Source organism: Hyperoodon ampullatus, assembly GCF_949752795.1.
Source record: "Hyperoodon ampullatus genome assembly, chromosome: 2".
Taxonomy (NCBI): Eukaryota; Metazoa; Chordata; class Mammalia; order Artiodactyla; family Ziphiidae; genus Hyperoodon; species Hyperoodon ampullatus.
In genome coordinates this window covers 21,761,771-21,773,806 of record NC_136915.1, presented here as the reverse complement: position 1 = coordinate 21,773,806, position 12,036 = coordinate 21,761,771, and the positions used below count along the sequence as shown (strand labels likewise).

The 12,036-nt window shown below is 56.5% G+C and overlaps 1 protein-coding gene across 2 annotated transcripts in view; it reads right to left on the bottom strand.

The window, feature by feature from the left end:
• The window catches only part of RPS6KA1 (ribosomal protein S6 kinase A1), a gene marked incomplete at its 5' end in the record, with an annotated part of 35,976 nt that extends 25,547 nt beyond the window's left edge, over positions 1 to 10,429 (bottom strand). For both annotated transcript variants that reach the window (XM_079728361.1, XM_079728363.1), the window contains 2 exons: positions 4,262 to 4,306; positions 10,367 to 10,429. In XM_079728361.1, coding sequence (XP_079584487.1) covers positions 4,262 to 4,306; positions 10,367 to 10,429 — 108 coding nt within the window. The remainder of the gene's footprint in view (positions 1 to 4,261; positions 4,307 to 10,366) is intronic.
• Between the last annotated feature and the right edge of the window lie 1,607 nt (positions 10,430 to 12,036).

Genomic DNA, 12,036 nt, shown 5'->3' with positions numbered 1-12,036 from the left:
TCCCGCAAGGCAGCTGGAGAGAAGCCCAGATCCCCCCCCACCTGATCCCTGGCCCGTAGGGTCCCCACACTGGGCCTCCCTCCAGCAGCTGCAGCCCTAGCCCACCTGCTAATCTCTGGCCCTAATGGACACCAACAGCCCCTCCCCCAGCTGGCATCATCTGCAGGGCCTCCCAGGACTGCCCCCTCTGGTGGGACAGATGTCCCCAGACGCCTCTCCCAGCATGCCTCTGGGCAGGTGAGGAGGGATCTACATTCCCCAGGCACCCTTGATAGGGGAGCTGGCTTTGGGCCCAAGGCCAGGACTGGCATGGAATGACAATGAGAATTGTGCCTATTAATTGAACATTTATTGCATGAAGTCATTCTTTCCCTCAAGTTTTGTTGGTGTGGATTCTGCCAGGCCCTGTGTCCTAGCTCCAAGGGAAGTACTGATCCCATTTCAGAGAGGAGAAGACTAGACTCAGATAGAAAGTGACTTGCCCAAGGCCACATGGCCAGAAAGGGGGAGAGCTCAGGGCAAAATCAACCTGTTTGCTTCCAAAGCCTACACTCTAAGCATTTCATTATCACCTTCCTTGCAAGGCCTGCCAGCCTGCCTCCCCTCTGGAAATCACTCACAGCTACTGGCCCGCTGCTCTGTCCTCAGGCCAGGAACCAGACACTAGGAGGCGCACATGTGAAGGCAGACTTGCCCCCCAAATAAATACACAGTAACAAAACACAACTATCCTGGGACAGAGAGCAGTCAAGGTGCTGTAGGTGCCCAGAGGCTCTAACTATTTGCCTGGGGTGAGGTCCAGGAAGACAGGGCAGTCCAGCTGGACCCTGAAGATGAACAGGAGTTGGCCAGGCAGAAAGGAGGAAAAATTTAGACACTCCGTGTAGGAAGAGACCGGCGTGGAAAAGAGGCTTGAGGTCAGGAGTACAGCGTGGGAAGTTAAGAACCGTCTACTCACTAGCTGAGTGTTCCCAGGCAAATCTCTTTCCCTGTCTGAGCCTCAGTTTCTTCTTCTATAAAACAGAGGTCAAAACTAGATTGTTCCACCCTCAAAAGCTTGTTTCTAGAAGCAAAATGGGCCACAGAAACAAAGGGACGTGGTAAACAGAACTCCCTGGATTACACGGGCACTCTTACTGCCGCAGGGTCCCCTCTGGGCAGGCGGATGGGACAGAGCCCAGCAGGTCTCAGGTGCTGGGAAGCTGGGCTATAGCCTGCCTGGCCAGTCCCAGGGAAGGTCCTCCCAACACCTGAAGCTCCCGAGGCTCCCCGAAGTCCACAGTCACATCCTGCCTGAGCTCCAGCCAGGGGGAGCATGAGGGATCCGGGAGGGATCAGGGTTTCATAAACAGGAAGAGAGGAGGGGAGGGGGGAGACGCTCAGCTCTCAAAATAGACCTGCAGGAGCTTCAAAGGGGTCCAGCTCCGGAGATAGCCGGGGGAGGGGGCCGGGGGCACCCAGTCCACCCCCAGGAAGGGAGGGAGGGTGAATGGAGCCCCAGCATGCCTGAGGGCACCAGGTGCACTGCAGGAGCTCCCACCCTAGACTGCAGTCCTCACTATGGCTGCTAAAACCCCAATCTCCCCTCTGCCTGAAATGGATAAAATAAACAAGCATTAAACACCAATATTATGCCTCAAACCCTGTTGGATTCTTCACTTTATACACATCACATTCCCTCCTCTGGGTGGCCCTGAGGGGTGGACTCTATTCCTTTACAGAAAAGACATCTGAGCCTCAGAGGGGCAAATCACTTGCCCAAGGTTACACAGCAAACAAGAAAGAGGGGCAGGATTCTGAACTCAGAGCGCCTGCCTCCCAAGTCCCCCTCCAAGTTAGGCCTCTCCTCCACCTGGAAGGCCCACTTCTCTTTCCAGCTGCCCAAATCCTGCCTTTCGAGGCCCAGCCAAATGCCAGCTCTGCAGGGAAGGTGACCTGGTGCCCCATGGCCCACCCCAACTCTTCCTCTTCTGCCACACACAGCAGTGACTGACCTTCTGGTCCACGCTCAGCCCTGAGTTCAGATGCCACTGGCTGGGTTCCCCAGGATGCGCTCATCTCATCATGCCCCCAAGAGACATGTAGGAAGGTGGTATATTTCACTGCCCACTATGAGGCCTGGCGCAGAATGGAGGTCTTAGGTGCCCACAGCCTGTTCTTCCCCATCACAGCGCCCTCCACACAGCTTTCCTGTTACCACCGTTCCCCCAACACTGGGAACTCCCTGAGGGTGGGTGTTGAATTCATTTTGGGGTCCCCAGTGCTACAGCAGGGTGCACTGAAAGTCTGATGTTGCAAAAAATAAACCAGCTTGCTGCCAGCTTGTTCCACTAACAAAGGGATGAGGTCCTGACCACAGGCTGAGCACTCCCTGGTGTGTTGAGCCCAGAAGTGGGCACCGGGGATGCTAGGAGGTTCTGGAGCAATGGAGAAGGTGAATGAGCAGGTGCCGAGGAATGATGGAACTTGGGGTCACGGGGACCCAATGCTCCTCCTCTTCAGCACTCAGTATGTTTCCTGGGCTGGGAGGAGGGTGGGTTCTCTGGTCAAGCAAGACCTGACCCTATCGCCCACCAGGTATTTGACCTTGGGCCTCAATTTTCTCATCTGTAAAATGGGGAGAGTTAACCTCCAGGGGTGTTATGAGAACCAAATGCAAAGCTCCTGATATGGCACTTTCTCTCCCTTAACGTGGCATTCGAGGTTCTCCCTGACCCATCACATCCAGCCACATCTCCCTTCCCACCCCAGGATCTGCTCTAGAGCAAGAAGGAGTCACAGGCTTGGGATCACATGTAGGTTGCCCACCTGGGAAAGTTCCTGCCCTTTCCCAACCAGCCTCTCTAGCACTGAGGTGAGAAGCTGCACTCACCACCAGCTCCCTCAAAGCTGCAAGCACTTCTGCAACTCCCAGAACCATAGCCCCAAGATCTGAACATTCTGGGTCTTCACTGGAGACCTACAGCCCCTTCATTCTGTTACTAGGCAACCAGGGGCAGCTCCTTTGTGGGAAGAGATTCTCCAGACATGGGGCTGAGATAAGCTAAGGGGCCCAGTCCACACCACTTGGACTGCTTTTTGTGGTCCAAGGTTGCCATAGTACCAAAAAAAGGAAGGGGTGGGAGCCGACTTCTGTCAGCCTGCCCTACCCCAGGTAGCTCAGCTCCCTTATCTTAGGAGGCTGAGTCAAGGCAAACATCAGGACCAGCTCTGGGTCTATCTCAAAGGTCGAGCTCATGGTCTGGTGCCCAGGCAGACCCAGGCCAGGAGGGTGTGGCCACAAACAGGCAGTGGAGCTGAGCAATACAGCAGGGCGTTCACGCTGCTGCTGCTGAAGTCACTGTGTGGCAGGCAGTTGCTACCTCATTTGTCCTTCATGTCACTCCTGAGAAGTAGGTTACTATTATTCCCAATTTACAGCTGAGGAAACTTTTGAGAAGCTTCTGGTCAAATGGTGACGGTGGAGCCAGGACTCGAACTCAGGTTGGCTCTACTGCCAGAACCCATACTTTGTCCTGCCTGGCAGCTTCCAAAGCCCCTCCACAGCCAGCAGCTCTGTGACCTCACAGCTCCTCGAGAATTGGAGGAGCTCAACATGGAGATGAGAAAGCCCAGGCCCAGAGGAAACAAACGACCCACCTAAGGTCACACAACTGTCACCCAGCCCTGGCACTTCTGTCAACACACAAAACCAGCAACAGGAGCTGAGGGGCTGAAGGGAGGAACCCAGGGGAAGCAGAGAGAGCAGAGGAGAGGGAGCCAGCCTGGGGCTGGGAGGTGGGATTCCTGAGAAATGGCCTGTGTGCCACATGCCAGGCTCTGGGCCCTGGTTAGATTTGAGGCCACCAGGTTCCCTCCAGCGCCAGGTGCCCAGATGATTCCAGGCCCACGTCAGGCCCAGCAGACCTGAGCCTCTCTTAGCACCCCTTCACCCTCTCAATACAGTTGGCCAAGCTGCCATGAGTAGATAAACTGAGGAAGTGTCCTGGTCTGGGTGATGGGTAACCAGAGTTCTAGCCTGGATTCTGACCCTGTCTGGGCCACAGTCCCCTCACCTGAGAAATAGGAAGGTTGGAGCAAGTAATCCTGACACACAGGGTTGCCTCGAGGATTAGGTGGGACCAGAGAAAGAAGGCTGAGCTGGGCCAAAGGGCCTCACGCCCGGGGGGGACGAGGGCAGGCCTCCCTCCTCTTCCATTCCATGCAAACGGTCCCCCCACCCCTGACAGTCCCTAGCTCTGGTGCTAGCCCTGGTCCTTACCTTGGACGGCTGAAGTCCAGCTTCTTCCCCTGAGGCTTGTCCATTCTGGAAAAGAGAAGGGAGATGAGGGAACACTGTCAAAACTTACCAGAGTGGCACAAAGCAAAGATAGACCCCATGGGGCACCCCCACCCTTGGCTGCTCCCGGTAGCTAGGGGGCCGTGGAGGTGAGGGCGGCAGTTCCGGCCGTGTCCTCTCTACCTCCACTCTCACAGGGAGGGCACAGGCATCAAGGCTCCTGCAACAGCCCCTCACAACTCAGCAGACCATTTCCCGGCATCTCTCCCTCAGGCTCTCTGCCTGGCAAATACCTCATCTTTGAAGGCTCAGCTCAAATGTCACCTTCTCCCAGTGAGAAGGAAAGGACTCCCAGCTCTGCCACAGACAAATTGTGCATGCCAACTAACCAACTCAAGAGGCCTCAGTTTCCTGATCTGTAGCAGGAGGGTATTTATATCACCTCCCAGGGTTGATGCAAGGGCTGAAGGAAACAAAGTCTGGAAGAGTGTCCAGCCCAGTGATGGTGGCTACCCTGGCCCTGCCTGCTCTGGGACCCCTCCCTATCCTTGCAGAATCATTGCTGCTCCGCTACGGTCCTGCGATCCTTCATTTTACCACTTATCACAATGCAGGGACTATTTACACACGGGCCTGCCCCTCCTAAAAAACGGGGAGCCCTGGGAGGGCAGAGATTAGGGCTTGGTGCTAACAGCTTTTCTCTTCCGAGCCCCTGCCACATGGCCGGCACTGGGCTCAGTGCCTCACACCTGTGGCACCATTAAACCCTCCTGACCTGGGAGGCAGGCCCTGGTCCCACTTGGCAAAGGAAGAAACTGAGGCGCAGAGGGGCCTAGTGATGGCGCATAAAGTTACACCGCTGGTAAGTGGGGATTCAAAATCCGGTCTCTGACACCAGGGGGTGCTCAAAAGAGGACTGAGGAAAAGCAGCCCACTGCCCAGCGAGGGGAACTACCTGCAGAGAGGCAGGCACTGGAGCCCGTCCCTGGGCAGTCCTCCAGCCCCCAGACCTCACCCTCAGGTGGGTGCTACTCACCCTGGGGTACACCATCCCTTTCCTGTGTGATATGAGGTGAGTAACCTACCCCATCTGGGCCTTGGGAAGCTGAAAGAAGCTGTCCCCACCCCTCCTGCACAGCAAGAGTGTGGAGAGGCCAGGAAGACCCAGGACTTTGGAGCCAGGGGCCGGGTCCACAGGGCAGCTGCGGCTTTGCTCGGCAGCAGCAGGCATAGCTGTGCTCTGCCCATTACATAATCTCCCTGCCCCTGGAGCAGCCCTCCCCTTGTCGCTCCCAGGACATCCTGCCCCGAGCCCCTTTAATGCCCCTAATCCTCCCCAGGGGCCAGTGTTCTACAGGCCCCACCACGCACGCATACACATACCTGTCATCTCTCAGAAGCCTGGGGAGAAGGACCAGGTCGACCAGGGCTGGGGGGAGGGGGAGGCACGGTGCATTTGTAGATGGAGTTCCACTTCACCCAGCATTCTAGACTCTTGACCTAATTCCCCCAGACGGTAACAACGGCCTATACGCCAGCCTCCCCCATTCCAAATCCTCACCCTTCCTAAAACTCAACTGTAATCGTTACACTTGAGTGATCGGCTCCCTTGGTTACTCCCTCACTCCTTATTGAGAACCTTCTACGTACCAGGCCCCAACCCTTCCATGGCTTCCCACTGCCTGCAGGATAAAGTCCCAGCTCCTTGGCATGGCATTCAAAGCCGTCATCACCAACTGCCCAACATAGGTGATTAATGTGGGTTCTGGAACCTGACCTTGTGGGTTCAAATTCTGGCTTCTACCACCTGCATGACCCTGAGGTTACTTCATTTCTCAAGGCTTCAGTTTCCTCATCTGTGAAATGGGGATAAAAGTAATGTACCTCATTGGGTGGCTGTAAGAAGCAAGCAAAATGGTGTCTGTAAAATACATATACCTGGCACGTAACTGGTCCACAAACAATCCCCATTATTGCTATCAGGCCCTATTATGGAGCTAAACTGAACAACCTGAGACCCTGAACAGACCAGCTTGTTTCACATCCCCTCGCATTTGCACGGTGGCTCCTCCTACCAAGAAAACCTTTCCTGCCTGGTCACTTTGGCAAACCCCTGGTCTTCTTTCAGGACTCAGTTCTAATGTCATCTCCTCTGCCAACACAGTCTCAAGTCCTTTCCTCCCTCCTCTGGGCCTCACAGCACCGAGCAAACTGCAGATTAACTCAGGGAGGAGCCATGACTTGCCCAGCATCAACTCCTTGGCACCCAGATCAGGGTCCAGCATGTAGCCTGTCAAATTAAAGCTCAACCCAGCAAAGAGAGCAAGGAGGCCAGAGCAAGTTTTTTTTTTTTTTTTTTTGTCACGCCATGTGGCATGCGGTATATCAGTTCCCCGACCAGGGATCAAACCCATGCCCCCGGCAGTGGAAGTGCAGAGTCCTAACCACTGAACCACCAGGGAATTCCCCAGAGAAAGTTCTATTACTCCCATTTTTCAGACAAGGTTCAGAGAGTTGAGGGACTTACCTGTGGTCCCTAAGACATGGGGCCATGACCCAGAGTCATGTGGCTGCAAGCCTGAATCCCTGATGAGGGAGGGGAGGAGGTGGTGGGTGTACCCAGAGGTGTGCGCTTACAGAGCAGTATCTTGGAGGATTCAGGGGGCTCCACAGGGCTTATTTGGTTGCCTCCAGTCCAGGGGTCTCTGGCTTGGATGCCATCCTCATGGAACCCCATGCCTGTAAGAACTGTTGCACAAGGTCTCTAGAGGGGAATGGGCAGCCCTGGAGAAAGGACTGGAAGTGCAAAGAGGACCACAGGTGAGCTTCCCCCCTTAGAGCCAGGGTCCTGGGAAGACAGGGCTCATTTGCCCCTCTGGCCTGACTGCTGCACAGATGGTGAAAAGAACACAGGTCTGCAGCCACAAAGACACAGCCACTAACGCTAGCTCTGCCGGCCTCTCACTCTGACCTTGTGTCTGTCACATGACTTCTCTGAGCCTCGGTTTCCTCATCTGTACTACGAGGGCAGGTCCATCTTGCTCACAGCTGTACCCTGCTGTTTGGATTAGTACTTGTCACATGATAAGTGCTCAATAAATACTTGCTGAATGAATGAATGAATGAACGAAAGAGGACAGTGATACTGACCTTGCAGAATACTGAATGAAAGACCTTGTCTAAAAAGTCTGGTACAGGAAAGGCCTTTTGGCCTCTTGGAGGATGGAGACCCACTCTACTCCCTCTTCCTCAGAGAGCACTACTCACGGGGACGGCTGCGGAGGGCCTCCAGACCACTGTGCCCCCTCCCCAGAGGTCAGAGATGGGTTTCACCAAGCATCCTTCCTTCCCACCCAACCAGCTCTGTCTCGGGAAGAGGGGCCAGGGCAGCGTCTGGAGAGGCCGGGCAGCAGATGGACAAAGACAGCACGTGCCCCACAGGCAGGAAGCAGCCCCAGGAGTTGGGTTCAGAGCCCAGCACTGGCAGCCCTGCGCGCTGCTGGAAGCTGGGGGCCAGGTGCCAGGGCCGGCTGGTACCACCAGCCCTCAGCAAAGGCTGGACAGGAAAGCCTGCCAACATCCGGAGCCTCTCCTGGAGCACCTTCCACCTGGGCCAGTTTGATCCCAGCTCTTCCCTGTCCTTAAGCCTTCCCCAACTAGGCTGGAGACAACAAGAGATCTGGGTTCCAATTCGGACTCTGACATTAATTCACAGGCCAGTTCTCCTCTCTGAGTTCAGCTGTTCCATATGAAAATGGGGGTAATAATCCCTACCTTGAGAAGTTGTTTTGAGAGTTGTTTTATTTTAATAAGGTAACAGTGGTGAAGTGGGGTGGGTGGCACATAATGAAGCTCTGTACACGGCGAGGCTGGGCCTGGGGTCAAGGTTACTGCTTTCAGCAAGGCCAGGGAAGGCCCAGGCAGAATCGTCAACCACACTTCCAATGGGTTTACTCCACCTGGGCCACACCCCAGACAAGGCCCTGCCTCCCAGCAGCCCATTTTCCGCAGCGTCATGGGGAGGGCAGGGCAGTCCAGATCCCAGGCCTCTGCCAAATGCCCCCACCAGCCCCTCTGCCTGCCTCCTTCCTGGCCAGGAGCCAGCGGCAGCGCCTGTACCTGCAGGTCAGGCTGCTGTATCACTTACATGTCACCTGGGCTAAGAACAGCGAGGCCCTGTTCTCCAGTGAAAACAGCCCAACCCGCGCCCTGGCTGCCCCATGGCTCCTGTTACCCAAACAATAACACCCAGTCACCTGGCACCTCCATGGAGTGGGGAGGAAGAAAATGGGCAGTGGTGCTCGGGACTCTGTACCCTCTCAGGCCCAGAAAGCAGAGGCCAGAACCCAGCCCTGGCCACTGGAGAAACAGAGGCCCAGAGAGGCTAAAGACTGATTGGGGGTCACACAGTGTTTCCAAGGTGAAGCTCCTAGAGAAATCACAGCCCTCCTAATCCTAGGAAATAAGCCAGTCTCTTCCTCTCAAGAGTTCAGCTGCAGCAGTACTAAAACTGAGTTGAGTTTCCTGTTTAAACCTGGCCCCTGCCCCAGGATTCCCCAAAGAGAAACAGGAAGTAGTGCCCTGGACTGGGAATTGAGCTCCTGGGTGTCTTTCTTCCCTACTAGTATAACCAATGGTAAGTCCTCAGATTAAGTCTCTCCCTGGCCCCTCCCAGTCCGCCTTCCTCTAGGGAGGCCTAGGTCTCAACAGATGCCCAGGCAAAGGAATCCACCTCTGAGCACCTCCCCAACCCCCTGTGCCCCAGTCCTTGGGGGGTGGGCTGCCGTGGATAGGGGCTGCAGAGGGCACCTCAGAGGGTGAGTCAGCGAGAGAACTTCTGAACTGAGCAGGGCCTGTAAAAACCCCATGGTAGGGATCCCAAAGCAATTTACTCCAAATTGCACCTTCAGGTTGGCTACCTAATCCTGCCATGCGCCCACCCTCCAATAGCCAGTGTCAGCCATGACCATCCCTTTAAAGGGGCAGCACACCCTGGGTTCTGGGGACCAGGGATCCTCACTCTGATCTCAACCTGTGGCCCTGAGAGGCAGGGCACTTGGTGGTTGCCCCAGTTAAGAGAGGGCAGAGGAGGGGATCTAAGCAGGGGCTCCGAGCCCAAGCCAGAAGAAAATCACCTTGGCTCCCAGGCTCACTGAGGTTTCCATACCCTCCCTGCAAATCCCCACATCCCCTCTGGAAAGGCAGTATCACCTACCTCCTTCCCAGAATGAGGCTGAGGGAAAAGGTTTTTTTCTCCATCTGCTGGCAGATGGACTTGACCTTGACCCTGGGGGTCAAAGGGCACAGGAAGAGCTGGCCTTCTGCAAGCTTAGGGCCTAGCACCATAGAATCCTCAGAGGGCAGGAGGTGCTTCTGGGAGAGGCTAGGCAGGCAGAGGCCAAACTCCCCAGGGGCCCAGTCCTTCCTATGGGAGGGGGCAGGAACCAACGTCCTCCTCATCTCCAGGAATAATTTTCACAACGTCTAAGGGCTTTTCCCCATTCTCTTCTCCCCAGCCTGAAGCAGGTGACACAGGTGTCCTCTGACCCTAGGCTGGGGCAAAGAAAACCAAGAGTTTCAGCCCCAGACGGGCGGTGTCACCCCAAATTCCACAACTGCTAGGGTCAGGAGGGACAATCCTTCTAGGGTCAGCAGCCGAGAAGCGGGAGCTCTTGGGGTAGGGCGCTGGGAGACATCAAGGAGAAGTGGGGGTGCCCATGATCCTTGTCTCTTGTAGAATCCGAGACATCTGACACCCCGGCCCTGGCCGTCTGCCCTAACGAAGGAAACTCCGACAGCTCCCGGTACAGGTCCTAGGCGTGTGGGGTGAGGCGGGGGTCAGATCTCAGCGCACCACGGGATCCCCTCTCCGGGCTAAGGGGTTTCTCGGTGCTGTGGCGGAACTGTCCCTCGCGCACACACACCCGGGGCAGAAGGGGGTGGAGCCGGAGAGGGGGCAAGAGATCGGAGGGCACTCGCGTCCGCGCGGGCGCCCGCCAGGCTACAGAGGCGCCGCGGGCCGCCCCGCCCCTGTGGGGACTCGGGCTCGCCGGCCGCCAGCGCCCGTCCCCCGCCCAGCTCACTCACCTCCGGGTCCAGCGGCACCAGCTCCATGAGCGGCCAGGGCTCCTTGAGCTGGGCGAGCGGCATCGCGCCGCCGCTGGGCGGCCCGCGCTCCACCGGCGGCCCGGGCCGCCTCGCCTCCCAGGTCCCGAGGTCCCCGGCTCCGCGCCCCCGCGCCCCCTCGTCCCCGCGCCCCCTAACCCCCTAGCCCCCGCCGAGACCCTCTCGCTCTGGCTGGGCCGTCCGCGCCGCCGCCGCCGCCGCCGCCGCGGCACTCGCACTTCGGCTCTCTCCGTCACCCGGCGCCGCCGCGCCCATTGGCTACCTGCGCGAGGGGCGGGGCCAAAGAAGCCCCGCCCCGGCCCCCGCGGCGCGGCATTCCCAGCATGGACCCCCAGCCCCCGCCGCGAAGAGAGTGCGGGCCCCGCCTTCACCGCGAGCCCTGGGCCCGCGCTCTGCTCAGCCCAGAAGAGGCCCTCCTGGCTCCTCCCTCCCAAACCTGGTCCCCTGAGGGGACCACGCCAGGGCTACCCATCTCCCCCACTCACCTCGTTTGGAATAGCTCCCCAGATGTTCCTTCTCCCCCCCCCAGCGGGGGCTGTTTCCCCGTGACACACACACACACACACACACACACACACACACACACACACACACACACACACACACACACACACACACACACACACACACACAGTCCTGGGCCTGACCCAGGCCAAAGGCTAGAAAGGAGCCTGGGCCCTACTCCCCCCGCTAGGACCCCCAAACCCCGCCCCGGAAGGCGACACTGGGACCTCTCCTGCGCCCCGGGTACAAGTCTTTCGCCACCATCAGGACCCACAGTGCCTCCAAAGTGATGTCTTAATACGCATGTTTTGCTCTTTTCAAGCCGTCTCCCCGGAATCTCTCCCAACTGCAGGCCCAGCTCTGGGCTCATTTGGGCTTGTGCCCCCTCTGAGGAGAGCAGGGACCAGGTTCCCAGGATTGACCGACACTTGGGCTGCACTTGGAGTGCAGGGAGGCCAGGGAGAGAGATTTCCCCTGGAGAGATTCAGCCTCCGTCTAAAGAGGTGTTAGGGGTTCAGGTGTGATGAGATTTATTCACACGTGGGGGAGTGGAGAGATGGGCTTGCAGGTTTCATGGGTGGGGAAGAATGTCCATTTGCAAAGCTGTTCTAAAGCAGGGTTGTTTATCAGAAGCCTTCTTCCAGTCAGGCTTCACCAATGTATGATCTCCTTGGATCCTCACCACCACCTAGTTTACACATCATAAAACAGCCTCAAAAAGATGAGGTGACTTACCCAAGGTTACACAGCAGATGGGGAACAGATTAGGACTTTAAAAAATCAAAGTCAATGAGGATTTCTCCTAAATCCAGATGCTCCTGTTATTCCATCACTTTCCAAGGGTAGCACCTCAGCTGTTAAAGTGAATTGAGTTTTGACTGGAAAAGACTTTGGAACCGAACAAATCTGGATTTGAACCCTAGCTCTGCCACCTCCTTAACATTGGAAAACTCATTTCATGTCTCTAAACCTGTTTCCTTATCTGTGAAAGGGGAATTATTAATATAATTCCAATCTTTCAGGTATATCCTGAGGACTAGATTTAATTCAATAAATATTTATGGCTAAATATGACAAGCCAGGCCCTCTTCTTGAGCATGCATTATAAACCAGGCCTGCTCCTCGTT